Here is a 24,946-nt window from a genome sequence, read left to right on the forward strand (position 1 = left end):
AAAGGAATTACATATCTACTCATATTTATGAAAGAGGCTGTTTGGAAAATTCAAATATTTGTCATAATATCTCATAAATCTTTTGATTTACAGTAAAAAAAATAAAAAATAAATAAAAATAAATATGAACACCCTGAGAAGGTAAACACAAAATGATGGGATCAGAATATTGGATGCTTAACAGGTGATTCCAAACTAAATCTAAATACAGCTTTTTATTCATTTCACTGAGATTTGTTCATTGCACTGGCACGAGTGGAATTTGAGCACTACCGTTCACTTATTTCAGAGAGCTGGGAGGTACCTTAAAGCTCTCTTGACTTGGGACGAGTTAGGGGAGGTCTATAAAACTGTGTAAGGCAGACAATGTTAAGTGAGCTCTAAGGCTCCTCTTTCTCGGGGTGTGGTAGGAGTCAGTTAAGGGGTGAGTAGGTAATTATTTCATGTGTGCTTTACTATACGTTGAGACACTGTATACTCAAAATAAAGATACACGCTTATTTCACTTATATTTTCATCCCCTTTGTTTTTGAGGATTATCATTTTGTTGTCGTTAATTGTTAGCATAGCAAACCAGAGATTATGAATGTTAAAGTTTGTTTTATAACTATTATCATTTTTCAATAATTCCAAGTTTATTGGTATTGCTATTTTTGAGGTGTACTTAGAGAAAATTGGTTGAATAAGAGGATAATTTTAATTAATATTAGTTATTCTTCAAGTACAGAAATATATAAGTGGCTTTAATCCAGATAGCAGGCTGGCTCCATGGCTAAGTGGTTAGCGTGCTGGCCTTTGGTTCAGAGGGTTCCGGGTTCGATTCCTGGCCGGGTCGGAGATTTTAACCTTAAATGGTTAATTCCCTTGGCCCGGGGACTGGGTGTTTGTGCTGTCCCCAACATCCCTGCAGCTCACACACCACACGTAACACTATCCTCCACCACAATAACACACTGTTACCTACACATGGCAGATGCTGCTCACCCTCATCGGAGGGTCTGCCTTACAAGGGCTGCACTTGGCTAGAAATAGCCACACAAAATAATAATAATCCAGTTAGCATATTTATTTCTTTATTTTAATACAATGAGCCACGAAAACCTATGTTCATTAATTAGTTACTCTTATTTGGATTGTAGTTTAGCTGGCACTCGGATGTTACCCTAGGAAAAATCTGTTTTTACAGTGGGTCACTAGGCACCTTGCAATGATGTGATAATGAATGGCAAATTGTACCCTGCCAAGTATTTAAGAACATGTAAATTTAAAAGCCATCAAGGATTTATACTTATAAAAATAGTTATTCATATCTTTGGGCTTAGTGTCCAGTAATTTCTGGAGATAGGAACTGCTAGTTATCAGCGTACCAAGTGTTCGTAAAAGTTTATCAAAAGTCGATATATATGTTACGACATCAGTACTGCTTTTATTGTATTATGGGACTAGGATTGGGATTGCGACTGAATAGGAGGCGGCATTATAGTCAATGAAGAGTTAGGAAATACATACGGTAAAAATATTTGCACTGTCAGGTGGAGGTAACTCTGCTTATAATTACTCTCCAGTCTAATGCTCTTGGCATCTTCTAAGCCAATAGATTGAATATGTTCTTCCAGTTTACTTATTTTGTAATTTCAACTAGCATGATTAAATTTGTAAAATTTAATCTGAAAGCTTCATATAATTTATTTGACTCAAACTTCTCCATTGGAAGAAGTGTTTTCCTGAAGTTAAAACATCTTGTGTACAGCCTTGATCTCTGATTCAAAACTTGTTGGCATGTCATGAAGTGTTCTGTGTTATTGGTGCTGCTATATGGCGTTAAGGGATTGATGCTAAAGGCTTTGTGTATAAACTCGCTGAAGGCCTTTGAGATGTGAATGTATCACAGAATGTTGAAGATCCCAAGGTAGACTGTGTTCACTATGTCACTAGACATATCACTAAGGAGGAGGACTCTGCCATGCCAGCAAACCATGTGGAGTTTTAACCTTCACAAAGTGCAGGAAACAGCCTACTTTGGTCACATATTCTAAAACGAGAAATGCAGATTCATACAAGTGATAGAAAGGAAACATGGACGTGGGCAGAGAAGTTTATTCTGGTACCAACACAGGGGATGTTTATCTCAGTGTATTTCCTGGTAAAAAAAATTATAATAATTACCATCATCATCTCCCTTACAAATTGACAGCATTTGCTGGTTTTAGTGGGAGTTAAATGAAGGAAAAGCCACACTTAGATTGGTCCAAAGGTTGGTTTTCTTCTTTCTGCAAAAGTAAAAGAAACATATGCTTAAGGATGTTATTGCTACAGCAGAACCTATTGGTCCATTGATTAGATAGCAATTCATAATGAGTTTGGGTAAGAGGATCAATAATGTAGGATGAAATGTCATCTCTCTGCTGTATGGCATTGGCAAAGGGGGGTCTTTAGTGTAGCAGACAGAGATTTTGTCAAGCTTTTGTGAGGTTAATCTACATGGGTACAAAATCAATACTTATTCGGAAATTCTCCTGAATGGGCTTTAATTTTCAAGATTTTAGCATTCCAATTTTCACAGAACATTTACAAGCAGTCATATAAGAAACTGATTTCTTGGCAGTAATGTATATGTATTACTTATTTATTTATTTATTTATTTATTTATTTATTTATTTATTTATTTATTTATTTATTTATTTATTTATTTATTTATTTATTTATTTATTTATTTATTTGGGAAACCAAAACAGCGAGAAGCCGAATTACAGAGTTCCGCAATGAAATACATATTTACAATAGAGTAGCACAAGGCAAGCATAAAGAAAAGTGGAAGAATAATGATGAAAAAACATCTAACGATAAATATAGAGGAAAAAATTAAAAACTAACATAATTAGAGACACAACATAACAAAAACAAAAAATAAAGGCTAAAGAAACGAGAAAAATTGTTGAACGTAAAACGAAGAGAAGAACTTATAGCTAGGCACAGTAAGATAAATACAGACATAACACTTAAGTAATGGTATAGCACAGTAAAAAATAAATATTATATTATGTACAAAAGAGAGGACAGCAATGAGAAGAGAAAAAAGGAATATGAAGAAAATGAACTAGGTTAAGTTAAGGAAGAATTGATTAAAGGAGGCATACGAAGAAAAAAACGTCCAAGTTCTTGTCTGAAGATAAAGAGTTAAGGAGGGTTGGTATGCGGATAAATAAACTTCTTTGAACGAGAGAGAGGCGGGAATACGGAATATTTTTTTTTTTTTGCTAGGGGCTTTACGTCGCACCGACACAGATAGGTCTTATGGCGACGATGGGATAGGAAAGGCCCAGGAGTTGGAAGGAAGCGGCCGTGGCCTTAATTAAGGTACAGCCCCAGCATTTGCCTGGTGTGAAAATGGGAAACCACGGAAAACCATTTTCAGGGCTGCCGATAGTGGGATTCGAACCTACTATCTCCCGGATGCAAGCTCACAGCCGCGCGCCTCTACACACACGGCCAACTCGCTCGGTAATACGGAATATGAAGGGGCGTATTAATCCTGGTTTTGCGAGTTGGAACATGTATGGAAAAGAAGGATGCAGGTTCAGGAGAACGAAATAAACCGTTAACAGCGTTATATAGGAATCTAAGGTCGGCTACTTTCCTGCGACTAGATAACAGGTGAAGGTTTAACTTGTCTAGTTTCTGATTACTGCTCAAGTTTCGACAATCAGATACTCTGGCTCTAACAATGGCACAGAAGAATGACTGCACGCGGTCAATATGATTCAGATTAGTGGGTGAAGTGGTAGACCAAATGGGAGATGCGAATTGAATAATCGGTAGGATGCAAGATACATAGTAGGCTCGGAGGGCGTGGACATCGGTGATGTCAGAAAATCTATACAACAAACCGAGAAGTGACATTGCTCGCGCGGTTATCTTTTGTATATGGGGGACAAATAACAATTTACTGTCAAACATCACTCCTAAGTCATTTTGTTCTGCTAGAGTTGGGAACGGGTTACCGAGGAGGGAGTATTTACTGAGAATAGGGGATTTACGAAGCGTGATCGAAATAGAGGAACACTTGGCAGGATTAGGCTTAAGACGCCATGTGGAGCACCATTCAGAGAGTGAATTAAGCCCATATCATTGGAAAGACAAAACGCTGTAAATTATGAATAAATAAATAAAAAGTTATGACAGTGTATATAGTATCAGAAATAAGGTACAGCTTAAAACAAAAAGTTAAGATCAGTGAAAGATTTTAATGAAGTGAAAAGCAAAATTAAGGGGTTGGGAGGGTGTTAAAGAAAGCTTTGGTGGCGCCTCTAACCCATGCACCTTACATTACAGAACCATTCATTCATTCATTCATTCATTCATTCATTAATTATTTACCATAAACCTTTACAGTATCTATGGAAGGCCAGGGGAAAAGGACAGGCCCCCCTACATGTTGACTACTGTAATACGTACAAGAATGCTTCTCTTAATGCTGTTTTATATGACAGCTTATAACAGGTGTTTGAAAATTGAAATATCAAAATCTAGAAAAGTAAAGTCCATTTGAGAGAATTTCCAAATACAGTATTGATTTTGTTTCCATGTAGCCTAGATTAACCCTGCAAAAGTTTGACAAAATCAGTGTCTGCCAACTGTAGACTCATCTTGCGAGAACAAAGAATGGTTATTCTATAGTAACGGGTCAGACATAAGCAATGTGCAAATCATAATCCATAATATGGAACAAGCATAGATAGGATGGAACGCATAATTGCAGGTGAGGGATAGGGTGGAAGAATTAGGGAGGAATTTAGCATGACCAGAGTATTAATTCTATTAAGAATGTATGGGTCCCAACATGTTCGTTGCTTTCTTTATTTCTATTGGGTTGCTTGAATGTTATTGGTGACTGTTGTTTTGAAGGTAAGAATTTTTTGAATGCAATATACAGATTATGGTGAATTGGCTTACACTCTGTACCTCATATGTTTCCTTCCTCGTGGTAAATCTGCCATTTTGAATGTTAGGAATGTAAGAGGGTTCATGTTTGGCTTATATTTGATGATGTTGATGATGACATTGTTATGAATGCATTGCTTGTCTAACTTGGCTAACAAACTAAACTTTTCTCTTTTGGCTCCTTCCTTGGGTGTTCCGGTGCTCGCTCACTTCAGTTAACGACAACTTCTTTGGTAAGGAATGAAGATGCTTTTAACATATCATTATTCATTACTGAATCATTTAACTCTCATATACTTTGTAATTTTTTTGCCTCTGTATTCTGAAGTTAAGTATTGTTTCATCAACTTTTTACAGGTATGGGCAAGGAAGTGGAGAACCTTATAATGGAAAATAATGAACTTCTTGCTACCAAGTAAGTTATGACACGTAGAATTTCCAGGTGAACTCTATGTACATTGGAACTTTGATAGTTCATTTAAAGTTGTAGTTTGTGATAGCATGGATGTAAAGAATATTTAGGAAACCTGACTTGTTAGTATTTTAAGGAAGGAAGAGTAGATAAGGTGGATACATTTCTAGTTGTAAAGAATAAATTTATAAAACCCCAAGCCATATTAAATAAAATTTTGCCCAAGAGATTGAGGGTTTTTTGTTTAAGAAAAAAGCTTTTAATGAAATTTTCCGATTTTCCCTGTTGATCTTAGTCTCTCCCTCTGGAAAATTTTAAATTTAATTTGCATAGAACTGCGCAGATTCTGCAGTAAATCAGTTAAAAGTTCTTTTCGGTGTCATTGAATTCCTCAGTTAATTATCCATTCAGTGAATTCTTCTGGGACTGAAACTGATCAAAATAGTTCGGCTTGCTGTCCAGTGAATATGATGGGTATTGTATGAACTCTCAACCAATCTTGTCCAATATTCTCTACTTATCCATCAACTTGTTGGCTCTCCTATTGTCCTAATGGACTACAACTGTGATTCCCAAACTATTGTATCTTGTCTTGCAAACCCTTTCCACAAATAATTGAATTGACCAAACATCTTATTTAATATTTAATAACCTTAAATTGAAGGTTGCTATAGTTACGGGAAATAGGTCTACATTAGGATCCCCTCCAAATGACATGACAGCAATGTTTAAATTATTGAAATGACCTAAGTTCGAATAATTATACATATAGTTAACATTTAAAACTTCAAAACTGAAATTAAGTAGGCAAGTTAATACTGCATTAGCACATTTTCCTGTTGTTAAATTCACATTATTTGATAAATAAGTCAAGTCTTTATGACAGACTATGGATTCAACTCCCCTATCAATATTCAGCTCAGTGATGTGTGTCTTTATACTTGCCCGGCTGTTGCTCCCTGACACGCATCTCCATGTCTCCAAAGTCGTCTTATAGCAGACATAGTTGTAGTTGCTACAGTTCAGTATTCCATGTGTAATACCATAACAAACAAACAAATAAGAAAGACAACAACAATAACCTCAATCTGCCATAACGAGAAAATTTTGACAACACTCTTCTGGCTGTTGCAAAATTGCTTCTACTGGTGGCATTTTGCACACAAATTAATCTTCTATTTGTACGGGAGTAGCTTATAATACCAGTAACAAACACCTGTGCAGTCCCACTAAGCACAGAGCATAATCTCCTCTACATCCTGTAAATATTCTGTTTTGGTATGATTTTTTTGGTCATTGTAAATATTATCTCCATTCACCATAGAACCATAAGGTTCTATTTCATTCCATTTTAGTAGCATGCCACTAATGGACTTACTAATCAGTGTAGTTTACTTTTCAGAATTTTCAGAGCCTCTGGTAACACTCATGTCATTAATTTGGGTTGGCCTTGATTATATCTTAATAAGAACATTGTTCATTGGTGATTGTCTTCCAGAATATTCCTTGTCTTCTAAGTTGGTATCTATGGCTTTGATTAGTACAAACCTCCTAAGAACTATTATTTCACCAACATAATTGTCTCCATGCATTTACAAATAAATTTTAAATTTGTGTTGAGTATTTCCTGTATTTGTACTCAAGTAGTGTAACATGTCAGAGATGCAGTTGTTCTCATCTTGATCTTAATATGTACAGGTTTTATCTTGGCTGAACTTTAGTAAAAGATATTGTCAAATGTCACCATGCAGGTGGTTAGAGATTAACATCTGTTTTCACTCTGGAAATGATTTTAAACCATATTCTGAAAAATTTAACCATGTTACCCTTTTAGGAAATGATGAGATAATTGTCATATGTAACAGGTACCCCATAAGAAGAAGAAGAGGTATATATGGACAGAGTTCATTTTGTATTGATCTCTAAACTCTATTTCATTAAATAATGAAATCAATGAGATGTAAGGGGTAAGAGAATCAGAGAGATATCAGGACAGCTACAGTTAGACTTGGTTTTTTTAATGATCAAATTATGAGGTGTAGAACTAAAAAGAGATCACAGAGTTAGTTGCAAAGATAAGATTATGAGACGCTTAGTCTATTCACGGAGGCTTGCAGACAATGATGAATGGCAAAACAATCTATAATGATGTATGTAGATATGTACAAATATCTTTCAAATAGAATGAGAAGTCAGTTTAATATGATTGGAAATATGAGGGTCTAGTCTTACTAAAATTCATGTAATTTTTTATTAACTAACTGTTATCAAAGTTCGTGATGACATTAAATGATGAAAAATGGACCTGACATGCTTTAATACCTGTGGTTTCTCTCTGTCTTTGTTCTAACTGGTAAGCAGGAAAGAAAATTATAATTGGCCTGCCAATAGCATTTTATACCCATAAAACACACAGCAGTGTTTAAGATGAAATTCATTTGTTATGCTTACTACCCTTCTTCTAGGATAAAAAGTTGAATATTGTTTTCTTTTTCTTTTCAGGAATGCTTTAAATATTGTCAAAGATGACTTGATTGTCAAAGTAGATGAGCTCACTAGGTAAGGCTTTTTTTAATATATATTAGGTACTTAAAATATAAATTGTTCATATCTAAGGTAACAAAGCAGCTTGTTGTCTAAATTATATAATGTACAGCAGTACTTCTATCACTGTAAACACAGTAGAAGTCCGTTATAGCGAGAATTTACAACGGCAAAAAATTTACTCGCTAAAGCGGATTGTCGTTATACACGATTTTCCCTAAATTTAAGAAAAGATAGCAAAAAACCAAATACTATGCCATAATAATTATTATTTCGCTATAAATTTATGAGGGAACAGCCTTTCTGAAATTTAACCCGACGTGGTAATAAACTAACCTCTGAAATCAGTGATGCATACTGTCATGTCTTGAGATGTATCACATTTTTATTTATTTACTGTACGTAGTACTAAAATCAACTGCTGGGCTGAGTGGCTCAGATAGTTGAGGCACTGACTTTCTGACACCAATTTGGTAGGTTCAATCCTGGCTCAGTCCGGTGGTATTTGAAGGTTCTGAAATAAGTCAGTCTTGTGTCTACAGATTTACTGACCGAGCTCGATAGCTCCAGTCGCTTAAGTGCGGCCAGTGTCCAATATTCGGGAGATAGTAGGTTCGAACCCCACTGTCGGCAGCCCTGAAAATGGTTTTCCGTGTTTTCCCATTTTCACACAAGGCAAATGCTGGGGCTGTACCTTAATTAAGGCCACGGCCGCTTCCTTCCCTGTCCCATCGTCGCCATAAGACCTATCTGTGTCGGTGCGACGTATAGAAAAAAAAAAAAAAAAAGAAAAAACAGATTTACTGGTACATAAAGGAACTCCTGCAGGATTAAATTTTGGCACCTCGGTGTCTCAAACTGGTAAAAGTAGTTAGTGGTATGCAAGGACAATTACATAGTTTTTACTAAAATCAATTGTTTATTTCAGCCTTTATTTTGACCAAACTAACGAAATCTGTCACGTTTTTTACGTACTTATCACGAAGAAGAAGAAGAAGAAGAAGAAGAATTATGAAGGCGTGTTCTTTCTCCTTTCAAACTTGAATATTTCTTTTCACCAGTCAACGTGCATTAATAATCAGTAGTGCGAGATAGCTCACTACTGTGGGTAGTGGACGTAGTGAGAAATCGATATGGATGATCGGTCATGTTTAATGTAAATCTAGCCTTCAGAAACACACGACTAAAAATGCCTGTTGTACACCATCACATTTTTCTTTCAGTTCAATACTTCACAAGAAAAATTTCAAATCTTGTCAAAGACTGTTCAACATTGCTGAAGGTTTGACAAGATTTGAATAAGATTTGGAAAGGTTTGATAGAATTTTGTTTTAATGCGGAGGGAAGTCAACCAGCAGTTGTGGTTCTTGGACTAGCAGTGTGATATATTCTTAAAAGGAAGAGAAACATGCAGTAAGGCATAATTTACATGGAAAAAGAATGTGATATTCTTCTACATAATTTTTATAATGTATTTACTGCCTTAACATCATTTGCAGAGGTTATGTTATATTGTATTTATGCACATAATTTGAATAAAAAACGATAGCAATGCAATGGAAATTCGTATCTTATTGCATGAAAACATATTAGGAATTCAATAATAATTTGATCATGTTATTTGCTTCCAATATTGGGAGAATTCGCTACTACTACTACTACTAATAATAATAATAATAATATGCGAAAATCGCCGTAAATCGAACATTGCGTATGGTGTTTACTTACAGGTTATCATACGGTAATAAATATAAAAGCTGACCACTTCGTTGATAAATTTTTCTTCTATCTTCTCGTATGCCGCTTTATTAATTTTATTGTGGTACTTTACGGAGCTCCCTGAATAAAGGCAGAGATGTGCTTAATCTTTAGCAGTTAATACACAAGCAACATCCCCTGGTCAAGAAGCCATTTTTGTTGTTTACATTCCTACAAATTCCAGCTAGCCTGGCGATTTAGCGTGCATTGTTAATACTCGATTTTCAATGGTCATTTCTGTCAAAGTCTTTGATCAATAGGACATGAATTGAGTTTCAACACACAACTTTTTATAATACAAAATAAAACACACCAGCATAATTCAAACAAGGGACCAGTTACCAAAACTGCCAAAAAGTGCAGTTATTAAAAATGTTTTACCGTGCAAAATGAAAGTTAAAACTATTCTAGGCTATTTGCATTTAAAGTTTCCATTCACAACACTGAATACAGTAGTTACCTTACAGAGGCTTCAGGAAGGAGTTCAAAGTCGCTTGCTTCAGTCTTGTGCCGGCAATGGTGTTCCTTATCACAAAATTCTTCACTCACTGAATAGCCACCAAATCGTCTAGTGATGTGTCATTTACTGCATAAAATGTTATAAAACACCTAAAGCACTCATGACTGCAGACTGTGTTGGTACGTCTGTGATGTCCCCGTCCTCCTCACTCTCGTCGGATTCATCATGTGAGTTAGTAGGCTTAACGAGTTCAAGAATTTCACTCTCATTCAGATCCCCGCACACAGATACACCTTCGTCAGCTTTTACATAATCGTCAAATTGACAGGTGACTTCCAATTGAGAAGAGACATGATTCCAGCTATCTGGTATTTCGAGATGAGGAAGTTCCTCCTCAATAATTTCGCTTTCTATTTGACTTCATCGGAAGCCACCGTGTGTGAAACATACAGAAATTGCAGCGGGAGATATGGTTTCCCATGACACTACAATACCTCGGATAGCTTCCAGTATATTACATTTCAGTACTCATTTTACTTTAAGCCTACACATCAATGGGTTGACCAGTATGCTACGAAAACGGTGTTAAGGAGTATAAATATGCCCTGATCAAGTGGTTGTAGCACACTGGTACAATTTGGTGCTAGGAATACCAATTTATTATTCTGTAGGTCAACACTTGGATGAAAAGAACGACTTTTCTGTTCTTTGATCCCATTCTCGAATCAAATGCTTGAAGCCACTGCTTAAAAAGCACCATTGTCATCCATGCTTTCGTTTGAATGCTTGATATGAACAGGAGTATAATGGTGCCAATAAAATCCTTTGCAAGAGACCCGCTGCTGTAGTGTTGTTTGTCGATCTTTTTGTGGAAGGGTTCATAATTTAATTGTGTAAAACAATCACAGTAATATACAAATATTTACCATATTTTAGTTCGTGGAATATTGAGTTATGTGGAAAAAATAATCAATACTTTTTTTGCTAGCTTTTTATGCTGAAATGTAGAAATACCGATAACGGAAAATAAAACACGTTAAAACCTCTCGTAATAACAGATGACTCTGTGTAAAGGTAACCGAAGGCTATTGTACAGTTTAACATTATGAGCCCAGTCGAGTCAAGACAGCATCTGTACCCTGAGCCGGCGTTATTTAAGCTGTCAGAAAAAAATCACAGTTTTGTCAGTTTTTGGCAGTATAAAACTAAACAAATTTATATACATATTCTAGAAAAGTGGACTGTCACATGTAATCAGTTCAAAAATCCATAACTTTAGCATTGGAAATAAAATCAGACCACAATATTGGTACATTCTGTTATCCTTGTTCACACACTTGAATTTCTAAGTCACTCAGAAAAGTTCGATAGTTTTCAGTCACTAAACAACAGAATTACATGTTGTTATTCCCAGTACTGTGCCTAGCTTTGGTATGGTAACACTCAAAACATTCTCCTATGCAAAGACCTACGTCATATTTACGGTAATATACGGTCGTCATTTTCTTCACAGCACGGTCGGTGTTGTGTTTGGATTTGTTGTAGCAAACCTTGCACATACGTTGCGAGTGTCCTTCCTTCTTCATGCCCACTGCAGTTATTCTGTGTGGAAATTAATCTCTACCCACTAGCCTTCCCACAGATGATGCTCGTAATTCTTCAGTAATTTCAGCAACAACACTACTTACCAAATCATCTGCCAAATGTTCACAGAATTTTGATAGGGGAAGAAAAATGGGCCTGTTCACAGGAGCAATATCTTGTTTCCATTGTGTTCCTGTGCTTCTCACCTCCCTTCGTCTTTTTGCGACTGGTTCTTCTGCCTGAGGGGCTTGTAGATTTTCATTTTCTTCTTCACAATCACTTTCGTACAGATCAGAATCTGAAACTTTTACAAGTTCCGTAATAATCTGTTCACTTATACGTGAGCTGTATGCACGCATAGGATTTTCTTTACTTGTACTAGGTCCAGGATCCATATCTCAATATACAGTATAAATCGACTACTTGAGAGATGAATGCAGACTGCTGACTCATTACACTTTCATTCTAAATCTGTGAAGTCATATAAACCATCATTAGAACACGTGCGCATAAATTTGAGTTTTTTGAACCAGAGCATGAGAGAAGTACGTATGTCAGCAATTAGGTAAGATCTAGTTGAGCGCACATGGCTACGAAACTTTGTCCCAAGGTTACACTACCAATCACTTATCACCACCACCTAACAATAGTAAAGGATATCAACAAGACGTTAAAACAAAAACTAATTCGATAACATGAATAACTTTTGAGTGACTGAATTTCACTCAGGTGGACGAAGTGAAGTAGTAATATTACTACTGCCAGGTGCATAGTGTTAATATAGGAAGTTTGAAGGGACATTAAAAAACCTGTCGGTAAAATGGGGTTCTTGTTATATTTCATACTTGCTATAACGGACTTCTACTGTACTTTGAAAATATGTTAAAGAAGCTCATGCAACAAAATGTTTTCCACTGCAGATATTGACTTAGCATGTGTAATATTTTACTGAAAATTTTATATTTATTATCAATGAAATAATATTTCACATTTTGGTATATGGAAAATGTCACAGTTGCTTGTAAGGGGAAAAAAAAGAAAAGAAAAGAAGGAGAAAACTTATCGTACTCAGACAAGAGTCTAGTAGTGGCAACTGAGACATCGTAAATAATTTTCCTTACCATTGGCTGACTAATTCCATACCAATATCTGTTACTGTGTTGGATTTCTCCTCTTGCATTATTAACACAGGGCAATGAGAATTCAGTCCTCTATAGTAAAAGCCAGCCCTGTATTTGAAGCATACTTATATAGGTTAGGACACAGAAGTTCAATAATATCTTTTGTATTTGCTTTGGTAAAATATCTATTCTTGAAATTAACACCATCATACTTGAAAAGAATAATCGGTCTTACTCCATACATCTTCTCACCTCTCATATTTTGTGCACTAATGCGAATTCATGTATGACCCCATTGTTTATGAAGATAATCCTCAGCTAAACCACCTCTGGACCAGGACTAAAGTTAGCCCAGATGAAGGCTGAATTATCCTCGAACTAATGGGAAAAAACTGTTTATGAATAAGAAAAACGTTTGCTCTTGGTCCATAGTTAGTACCACATTAGTTCAAACTAATTATGACCATGAATAACACCCCATGTGGCCACATATTGCCACTCATGGCAGAGCTTGTAATTGGAAGTTTTCAGCATCATAATAATGCTCAACCCCACATATCAAGGGGGTGTCCCAGGAATACCTCCACCAGGATCTCATTTCCTTGGCCTGTCTGGTCCCCAGACTTATTGCCGATCAGGCATTTATAGGACCTCTTGTGATGTTATTCCCTCTTCCAGGGTAATCATTTTCACATCTCATCCATATATTCACACATGTAAAGTTTCATTCACTTATAACCTCTTCTTGTTAGTGTATTATTTTATTTGTCAATGGGCCTCTCACTGCTGGATTCCGTAGTTCAAATTGTGGTCACTCCATATAAGACTTGTGGGGGACAAAGCAGAGGCGGGACAGGTTTTTCTTCAGGTACTCAGTTTCTTCCTGTCATCTTTCATTCCAGCAGCACTCTCCAGTATCATTTCATTTCATCTGTCGGTCATTAATCATTGTCTCAGAGGAGTGCAAAAGGCTTCGGCAGCTGGTACTATTCCTATCCTCGCTGTTTGATGGGGGTTTAATGCATTCCATTCCTGACTTGTTAAGAGATAGAAATTTCATTGTGAATGGTCCGTATTGAACTCGTGATTTTGGCTGATGATGACCCAGATAATGGGTTGAAAATAGTACCTAATAAATGTTTCTTCTGTAAAGTAACACACATTACTTGAATTTGTATTGAAAATGTGGAACTATTGTATTTTTATATAATTTTAATTCCTGACTTGGCTGAATGACTGGAAACAGGCTGTGGATTTTCATTTCATTATACATTGAAGTTGCTGTGATTGGTAGATTTATTACCTTTGATTATGCAGCTTCACAGTGTTGTATCATTTTTAATAATGGTCAGAGAATATGCTACTGGAAACAACATGAAAAAAGAAGAGCTGGATTTTTGTCAAGTTTGTGTATGGTCTTTGGGTTATAAAACCTAACCTGCAATTAGACTTGTGTAAATGAATCACTTTCATTCAAAGGAAAATCTTCATATTTGTTTATTTTTTCATTCCGAAAATTAAGTACATATTTTTATTATGAAATTATGAGAAAATTCTGATACAGGCAGCATGATATTGAAGGAAAAATGTGCTACAAATCTGTGGAAGTGTTGCAGTTTGCATTAAGGAATTAAAAGATTACAGTGTTAGGTTTATGGAATATTGATGTTACTTTGTCCTTTCTGTGAATTATGATTAATGTCTGTTAGTCTTCATTGTTTTTTCTTTAAAGCAATTACGGATTACGACAGTAGTATTTCGATGGAGTCCAAAATGTTCTTCTCTAAGTAAACAGGCATAAAAATTGTCAGTTTCCTTTATATTAACGTGTTGATCTCACTTATAACAATACTGTTTCGACTTATATATATATATATATATAAATCAGTGGGCCTGGCAGACTGATATGTAATAGCAACATCTGGGTTAATGGGGAAAGCAGTGGGAAACTCAATTACTCCTAACTTCCCTAGTACACCTCGCCATTGACGCCTAGGTAATTTTTCCTTCTCTTCTTCTTCTTCTTCTTCTTCTTCTGCCAAACCCTCACGGGGTTGCAGGTGCGAACTGTGTCATACATGTGGACTTGGCACTGTTCTATGGCTGGATGCTGTTCCTGATGCCAATCCTATGTGGAGGAATGTATTTACTATTGAATGTTTCTGTGGTGGTTGGTAGTGGAGTTTCGTGTGTTGTGTGTTTATGAAGAGAAGTGTATCGAGCAAACACAAATCACCTAGTCCCCAAGTTGGGAACTAACCAGATGCAATTAAAATCCCCAACCCAGGCAGGAATCAAATCTGGGACCCTCTGAACCAAAGACCTCGACGCATATCATTCATTTTACAAACTATCCACTTAGCCGTATCGATGTTATAATCTATTGGTTTCGTAAGAAAATATTTTTCACCTAATCGATACTTTCCTTTATTTTGCCTTTGGCAATTTATTATATCATTAAAAATAAGGAACTACTTTCTTCCTAAGTCAGCAGGAATCACAGAAGCTGGTAAATATGAACCCATAACTCCCTATAGCAAGAGCCATGCCGAAGATGCACAAAAAGGAGATACCAATTAGACCACATATAAAACATCACAATATATTGATAAGTTTTTAACACAAAACTATGTTTTTCATTCTAACACCGCCGTAAAAAATTCTAGTGACTTCCCTAAGACCATTAAGGACTTGAAACCCAATCCTTCTCATGTTACTTGTTCATTTGATATAAAAGACATGTACACTAATATCCCCTTAGAGAAGACTATTAAGATCATAAAAACCAATTTATTAGAACACAAACAGATTAGCAAACCCGAAATAGAAGAGTTCTTGACAATCCTTAAATATGTACTTAACCAGAACTACTTTTTATTTTACAACAAAATATACCAACAGGATGGCCTCCCCATGGGAGCCCCAGCCTCAGGCATACTAGCCAATATATATTTGGACCACTTAGAATACTCTTGCATTGTAGGCCACATTAAAGGGCTTGATTTGTGGGTACGCTATGTAGATGACACACATGCTATAATTAATAAGGATCTTAACGACAATCTTAATATTTTGAACGTCCTGAACACCTTAGATCCTAATATACAGTTTACTATTGAGGAGGTGAAAAACGGTTCGATCAACTTTTTAGACATTACAACAACTAGAAAAGGAAACCAGTTTTACTTTGGAATATGTAGGAAGCCTACATTTACTCCAACCATGATTCATAATATCTCTCTACAGCCCGACTCGCAGAAAAAAATATGCGTATTATAGCTTTATTAATAGGGCTTTCGAAGTTCCTTTAACCAACAAAGAGAGAAATAAAGAACTTGCTTTTATCCGACAACAGGCCTTGATTAATGGCTTTAGTCTTAAAGTTATTAACAGGTTAATCATTAAATGTAAATGTAAACAACAAACGAATTTAATGAAACAGTCAGAGAAAACAAAGTTTGTGAAGTTCACCTACAACAATCCTAACATTTACGCAATTACAAATTTATTTAAGAAATACAACTTCAAGGTAGCGTTTTCAACAGACAATAATACTAGGCTCAAGTTTTTCAACCACAACATAGTTAAAAACAAAGAAGAATGTTTCCAAGATTCAGGAATTTATAAGTTGATTTGCAACCAATGCAAGGCCACGTATGTAGGGCAATCTGGACGGAACTTTTCAATAAGGTATCAAGAACACGTCAACGCGGAAAAATATAGAAGGTTTTCTGCGGTGGGAGTACACATGAAAGAGACGGGTCATAAATTTACAGTTATCAAACAAGACCTTGTAATTATTAATAGAATAAATAAAGGAAGAAAATATTCAAATATTTCTTGACAGGCTAATAGATAAGGACAAGAACTTAAATGAGATGAATGAACAAAGAAATCCTTTTTATGAACATATACTGAGATACATGGATTTATTAGGTAGGAATCAAACACGCTCGGCAAGTGTAACAAACAGGCACGAGGGCTCTACGTCACAGCCAGAAGCCACCTGCTCGTGAGAAACAACAAATGATGACACGTCCTCGCTTCTCCTCTCCCCTCCGAATCAACCTAGCAAACAGACCACATCTCATCACTATTACACAAGGTCGAAGACAGTAGAAACAGACCCACACCCATAATCAAAGGGAGTAAAGAAAGTGAATTAGACAGGGGTAAGTTCAAAATTTCTCAATCAATTTCCATTATTTTAATACGAAACAATTTCTTTGGACAACACTTCCGCAGGCGATTTTAACTAACTGACGCATATTTTTTTCTGCCGGTTACAGATCGTACAACAAGCTATCCAACCTGACATGTATATGAATACAATTCTTAATTCAACCAACAGCGAATACACCCTTTCAACATGGAAAAGGACAAACGAGAGGATCAACCTTTTTAGTACAGTACAAAGCGACTAGGAAGAAAACTAGAAGTAAAAAAGAAGCACATTTAACTTCCCTGTAACAACCATTCCTCCCGTCGCACACTACCCCCCTCGCCCTCCTACAACCAATACGTCCTTTACTAACAATAGTTTTTAAGTCAACAAAGATTTAACTATGTGCCTGCTTTATGTTTTTTATGTACGCTTTTGTGTATGCAGTGCGATCGAAACATGTCGCGTTATTCTTAATGATATTATAAATTGCCAAAGGCAAAATAAAGGTATCGATTAGGTGGAAAAATTTTTCTTATGAAACCAATAGAGCATATTATTCAGCCAAGGAGCCAGGTGGCAGAGTCATGGCTATATAATCTGATAATTCAACTTGTGTTTCTTATGGCAGTACCTCATATTTAAATCACAGAATTTTTCTTCTCGCATCATATTATGCACTACACCAGATTTTTTTTTAATTTGTTGCAATTTTCTACTCTGGTGGTGATATTTACCATTGAAGGTAAGACAAAAGAGAAAAAGGAAACTGCTTATCGACTCTGAGAATTCGTGCTGATTAATCAGGACACATTTGATTGGTAAACTAGTATGAGTGTGTATTTAAACGTACTTGTCTTTCTGTATCTACAGAAAGCTGTGCACTCTTGAAGTGCAACGTGTTTTTACAGTAGCATAATGAATGCATTTGGTGTAATGATTTGTCAGGAATAATATTTTGAATGCATGTTCTATAAAGATAAATATTTTGTTTTGGTTAATAAGATATTCCATAGCAAGGAGAACACATGTACAAGGACTTAAAAAAAAAAAAAAGCAGTAGTGGCAACAAATGCATCTATACAAAACCATTTATTAAAGAACCATTGTACCTCTACAGGCCTTCTATGCATTTCTCTGCAACATGTTGCACATGTAGCCAGATGCATGGAAGGTGGAGAATACCAGTAGCAGAGCTGCCTTGTTGATGCCTGCGATGGAGCACCCTACCACTTGAAACTATGGTATCTCATGTGTAGGAATGCTTCCCTTGGAGTGGTATCTTTGGGGAACAGATTGATCAAGGGGATTCATATCCAGTGAATAGAGTCTTCTTCCTCCACTGCGCAGGAAACGGCCACCTTTTCCAAACGCACCTGCCTATTGTCCTGCACGACAGTGCCTGCTGTTGGAATGCTACTTCTGCGAGGGAATTGTTGACACAGTGGAGGTTGTGTGTGTGTGTCTCTCTCTCTCTCTCTCCCTCTCCCAAACTACAGCGACCTCTCCTAGGGAAGTGTTCAAGCACTAGGATACTTTGTCATACATATAAACAAAGGCAGCATTGATACTGGTGTCCTGCACCTTCCACATGTCTAGTAACATGTTGCAGGGAATTTCAACCCCCTGTGGGTGGGGGTGATAGAATAACACCCATGGTATCCCTGCCTGTCGTAGGAGGTGCACCAGGGGCTCTGAACTTTGGAGTGTGGGTTGGCAACCACGAGGCCCTTAGCTGAGTCCTGGCATTTCCTCCACTTACTTGTGCCATACTCCTCACTTTCGTCTATTCTATCTAATCTCCCTTGGTCAACTCTTGTTTTTTTCTGGCCCCAACAGTATTAGTGCACTTGAGGCCTAGGAAGTGTTTGATTTCACGCCCTTCGTGGCCCTTGTCTTCCTTTGGCCAATATTGTACCTTCATGTTTTGAAGTGTTGGACCCCTTCCAATTTTCTCTCTGATTAGTGTTATATAGAGGATTTTTGCCCGGTTGTACTTCCTCTTAAAACAATAATCACCACCAACACCACCAGTGAATTTCATTGATGGCCTTGAGACGTATGGTGGTTCTACAGTGTTTTTATATATATGCATATCTTGACACCATTTTTTTTTCCAGCCTTCCTGATTAAGGTTTCTAATATTTTTCAGTTTTTAACTTTAGTCAAGTTTTCAGTAAACATTGCAAATTTCTGTTTTTTCCTAGTGAGCAGGAGATACTTCGTGAAGAAATTAAGTCTCTACACACGTTAAAGAACCGCCTCCAGCAACGAATACAAGAGTTAGAAGAGGAATTGAAACGTGTGAAAGAAGAGGCTGAACGGGCAGCAAAAGCAACCAAGTCTGATGATGAGGTATGTGGAGTTCCTTCATTATTCAAAGAAAATACATTTTTTTAAAATTATCATTTTCATTTCCTCTCTCCAGCCCCTGCCAGGTCGGGGAGTTGTGGCACTTCTCCACCATTGCCTCTCCTTCCACCACTTCTCTTCAGTAATTGTATTCCAGTCCAGTCTTCCTATTCTTATACTGTTCTTGACAGAGTCCATCCATCTTGCTCTTGGTCTCCTCTTTGCCCTTTTTCCTTCTGTCTTAGCCTCCAACACTTGTTTCAGTATCCTTCCCTCCTCCATCCTTAGAACATGTCCAAACCATTTCAGTTTATTCTTCTCCATCTTATCACTCAGTTTTTCTACCCTTATCTCTTTTCTGACTTCAAAATTTCTTACTCTGTCTCTCTTTGTCTTTCCTACCATCCTCATCAGGAACTTTATCTCACTGACCTGAATTTTACTCTCATTTCTTGCTGTCAAAGTCCAAGTCTCTGATGCATACGTTAATATAGGAGGATATTACATCTTGTACATTATCTCTTTACATTTCATAGGACTTCTCCATTCCACACCATGTTCCTTACATTCTGGTAGAACATATTTCCTGCTTGTACTCTTCTGCTGATCTCTCAATAGCACTTTCTGGCGCAGTGAGGAAACCAATGGCAAACTACTTCATTCCTCATTTTTTTAATAATAAACTAAAAATCAAGTTAAAATTTAAGGTGTCCTTTTACACCTCACCTCAATACTCCACTAATCATTTTTAGATTCAAGAAGAACCAATTGAAAGTAACATTCACTGGTGAAATTGGCATTGATATGTTAAATTAAAACATTTATTATAAAGAAGACACTATTTTCTGGATACTAGTATTACTCTCTTCTTGCTCTTTCTTGATGGATGCAGTATTTTCGCATTGGTCAATAAAGTCTCAGTCTAATTTATGGCTGTGACAGTATCTAAGCTGTTGAGTAATGTCATTTTGAGCAAGAATAGTGCATCCAGTTATGAAAGGTGCTACTCATAGGGCTGGTCAGGCTGCAGTAGCACTTTCTGGCCCATTGAGGAAACCACTGGCAAACTACTTCATTCCTCATCTAGTATGCCTCATTTTAGTGCTGTTGTTGGTTTCTGCTGTTTCCCTATAACTGTATAGCTTTAACGTGGTGGTATTTGAGGATCCAACCAGCCTACAGGCTGATGACTTAACGGACAGAAAGGGCTACGTTAGCCAAGCACACTTAAAAGTGAGAGAATTGGTCATTTTCAAATCAAGGTTTTCATAGCCTTGAATTACAAGCATTACATAGAACAAAACGCACTGCCTTTTGAATTTTGGGTCCAATGCTTTCCTGATTGGGCTACAGTGCCACGATCATTCTTTTTCTCTTGACAGCGATGTAGCACTACAGGCAGCTTAACTGTAGAGTGCATGCTAATTGTCTATTATTGACCATTCAAATTGAAAACAGTATAACCCTGATTTTGCGTGACCTCGATTGGGCATAAACCTGAATTTAATGGAAGAAATTTCAAGTCCCGAAAATTATTCTATAAGAGCAATGCAATTTTATATTCGATTTAACGTCATTCACAGTAGTGCAAAACCCGCATTTGCTGTTAAGGAAATGTTAAAATTCTCAAATATTCATTTCTCTTCGTTCTAGTTATGGGACATTAAGACCTTATGAAAAAGACTCGTAAGCTTGCTAAGGATGATTCAAGGCAGAAAAAAGAAGGCACTTAGGGCTAAAGTGAGATGTCAGACTTGGATACAAATCCAACTGCGGCCGCTGTAGTACAATGGAAGCAAACCCCTTTTTTAATGATGATGTTATTATGCTTATCGTTAATATCATTAATAATGGCTGAGTAGTGGGTGTGTGACGGTAGTGCTCCTCAGTATCTTGTGATTTTGGTTGTACGTAGTTTGAATAACGAAGTGAAACCGTGTGCCTCTGGATATTAAGGTTTGAAGAATTGATGTACATATTACATTTTTATTAGATCTGAATTAGTGATGTATTACGAGCCAAGTTTAAGTTATTTGAGGCAGAATCTGTTAATGTAAACATTGAGGTGAAGTGCTGCCAACTTGAACATATTTCCAAAGAGTTGTGAAGAGCAGTTACCGTCAACTTACAATCGATTTTTATATCGATCGTGATACCATTCTTCGCCACCATGAGTTCTTGTGTAGCATGTCAGAAGGTTGTTTCTAGGCAAGATATAAATTCTAAGATTCAGTGCAGTAACTGTCAAGGTTGGTTCCATTGCAAATGTGTTAATGTAGGAGACGTTGAATTAAATTTCTTGAAATCTGAACATCAAGTTTGGAGGTGTGCTCGTTGTGAAAAGGAAAGACAAAATAGTGTACATGGCTTGGAACTAGCAACAGTACCATCTATTGGCGACATCTATCAGCTCTTACTTGAGTTCGAGAAAGAAATTGCAGGGGTTAAGAAATCAAGTATAGAGGCTGAGCGAGAGTTAGGCAAAAGTTTGGAGCTAGCTCACGTAAAATTGGATGAGAATGCAACATTCATTAAAAGCAGTCGGAAGTAATAAATCAGTGCATGGAGAAAGTGGAAAAATTGAGAGAAGAAAATTTAAATCTTAAGAAGCAACTAAAAGAGACACAAATACAGTTAGATGAAATTGATCAGTATGGTCGTCGTAACACGGTTGAAATTTTAGGCATACCTGAATGAGTTAATGAGGACATTTATGAAATTGTTAAGCATGTAGGTCGAGTATTAAATGTGGAGATCAAGAATGAATCGATTGATGCATGTCATAGGTTGAAGAGGCAATTGCATCAAGCTTCAGGTGCCATTGTAGTGAAGTTTGTACACCGTAGTGTCAAGAATGAACTCATTCAAAAGCGAAAGGTTAAAAGGGATTTAAATGTATCTCATCTCGGATTTTCTGAGTATGAGACAGTGTATATAAACCACAGTTTGACGTCGCTATGAAGAAAGGTCCTTGGCCAAGCTCGAAAAATTGAGAAGGAGAGAAATTATGCTTTTCTATGGGTAGATCACGGAGGTAACATTAAACTCCGAAAAAGAGAGGGTGATCGACAGGTGTTTAATCTGAAAACCCTGGACAATGTGAGTGGATTAAATGAGACTGTAACTTTTGTGTTTTGAGAAAAATGTTTTTTAATGCAATTAATATTTACTATCAGAATGTAAGAGGGTTAAACACTAAAATTTCGGAGTTTTATGTTAACAATAGTGAATCAGAATACGATATTCTGTTGATTACAGAAACATGTTTACAAACTCATGTTGCTAACAGCGAACTGTTTAGTAGGGATTTTAATGTGTATAGAAAAGATCGTGGAGGTACAAAGAAGGGAGGAGGCGCATTAATAGCTGTTAAAGGTTCTATAGTATCAAGACAAATAACGTTAGATTTTGGTGATACTGAAGCAGTATGTGTAAAAATTATAGTTAATGGTCACAGTTATGTAATAATGTCAGTGTATTTTCCACCTGCAACCAAATTGGAAGCATATTTGGACTTCTATAGATTGTTTGAAGTTAATAAGGACCTTTCCAATTTAGATCTTATTATAGCTGGTGACTTTAACTTGCCATTAATTACTGGTGATCAAAGTAATCTTGTAAATTTTGGACCTGCATATAGATCTTTAGCTGAGTTTATGTCACTCTGTCAGTTGCACTTGGTCAGTAATATTCTTAATGCAAATGGAAATACACTTGATCTTATTATTACGAATGTTAACACATTAACAGTATATAGAGATGAGTGCCCCTTAATTAAGGAGGATAGTTATCATCCTGCAATTGCAGTCACGCTACTATTAAACAGAGAACATAGCCATGTTTCACAACAACCTGAACAACCCAAGCAGTTATTTGACTTTAGAAGGGCTAATTTCTTTCAAATGTATAAAATGTTCGAGCAAATGGATTGATCTAGGATTGTAGAATTTACAGACGCTGACCAGGCTGTTGAGTATTTTTATGCTCAGGTACACTCTGTGTTTTGTGAAACGGTACCAAAGAAGAATTTTCACACAAAGAAGAAATATCCTCCGTGGTTTACTAAAGACATAATAAATGACTTGAAACTGAAGGAAATCCACAGAAAGCGAAGGAAACATTCAGAGTATAGTAGGGTAATATATAACCAGTCAAGGAGAGAAACGAAACATATGATCAGTAAAGCAGATAAGAATTATATTTCTAGACTTGAAGAGAATATCAAAAGTGATGTTAATCAGTTCTGGAGCTATATGAAATACAAAAGAAATACCAAGGAGGGTCTGCAACAGGGCATGAAATTTAACAATATCTTACTTAATAATAATAAAAGTATAGCTGATGGCTTTGCAACCTTTTTTGGATTGGTATATTTGAAACCTCCACCAACCTATGATATTCCTGGTTCATCTGATGTATATGTTAATTATCCGTTATCTTTAGAATTAGTGGATAAAAAGGAATATATGTTAGCTATTAAAAAATTAAAACTATAAAGGTCATGTGGTGTTGATGGAATACCTCCATACGTACTGAAAGCATGTTCGAATGTGTTGGATTTCCCCTTACGAGCCTTATACAACATTGTGGTAAAAACGCAAACCTTTCCAAAAGTATGGAGGATAGCGAAAGTGTGTCCAGTTTTTAAATGTGGGGACAGTAAAAATATTGAAAACTATCGCCCTGTTTGTATTTTGTGTGCACCGGCTAAAGTATTTGAGCAAATAATGTACACGCGTATATTTAATCATGTGAGGGTCGGTATACATATCAGTCAGCATGGCTTTATGCCAGGTAGATCAACTATGGCTAATCTATTAAAATTTATACAATATGCATATGCCGTTTTGAATAATCAAGGACAGGTCGACGTAATATACACAGATTTTTCCAAAGCCTTCGACAATTTAGATCACGGCATTTTAATGAAAAAATTGTCATGCTTTGGTCTGACCTCTCCTTGGTTAAAACTGCTTGCATCTTATCTTAGTGCATGGAAACAATATGTTTACTATCATCAGCATGAGTCTTTTGCATACAATGTTACTTCTGGTGTACCACAAGGGTCTAACCTTGGCCCTTTATTCTTTATTTTATATATTAATGATTTGCCCACTAGAAGTAGGTTTTCTCAGTGTTTATTATATGCTGATGTCAAACTTTATAAAGAGATAAAAAATGTTGATGATGTGTTGAAATTACAATATGATTTGGATTACTTATACACATGGAGTATTGAAAACTGTTTGCAACTTAATATAAATAAATGCTGTTTCCTTCAGATTTCAATTAAGAAAAATACATTGAATTATAAATATAAAATTAATAATGAAGAACTCAGAGTTGTTCACTCTGTGAATGGCTTAGGGGTAATTGTTATAAGAAATTTATCTTTCAAGGAGCATATTAATACAATGGTTAATGATTCCTATAAGAAATTGGGTTTTATAATTAGAAATTCAAGAGATTTTCTAACACATATGCACTCACCTTATTATTCAATATTATTGTCCGATCAAAACTTGAGTATTCATGTATAATTTGGTCTCCATGTTATAAATCTTATCAAAATCTAATTGAAAGGGTGCGGAAACACTTTTTAAGATATATTT

At 36.2% G+C, this 24,946-nt stretch overlaps 1 protein-coding gene across 29 annotated transcripts in view; it reads left to right on the forward strand.

The window, feature by feature from the left end:
* syd (JNK-interacting protein syd) overlaps positions 1-24,946 on the forward strand; it is a 648,626-nt gene that overhangs the window by 224,255 nt on the left and 399,425 nt on the right. For 21 of the 29 annotated variants that reach the window (XM_067136859.2, XM_067136850.2, XM_067136852.2 and 18 more), the window contains 4 exons: positions 5,157-5,174; positions 5,299-5,356; positions 7,856-7,912; positions 19,190-19,337. In XM_067136859.2, the coding sequence (XP_066992960.2) occupies positions 5,157-5,174; positions 5,299-5,356; positions 7,856-7,912; positions 19,190-19,337 (281 nt within the window). The remainder of the gene's footprint in view (positions 1-5,156; positions 5,175-5,298; positions 5,357-7,855; positions 7,913-19,189; positions 19,338-24,946) is intronic. The other 8 variants (XM_067136851.2, XM_067136846.2, XM_067136860.2 and 5 more) reach the window with 1 other exon arrangement.

The sequence above is a fragment of the Anabrus simplex genome, chromosome 1 (assembly GCF_040414725.1).
Source record: "Anabrus simplex isolate iqAnaSimp1 chromosome 1, ASM4041472v1, whole genome shotgun sequence".
NCBI classification, from domain to species: domain Eukaryota; kingdom Metazoa; phylum Arthropoda; class Insecta; order Orthoptera; family Tettigoniidae; genus Anabrus; species Anabrus simplex.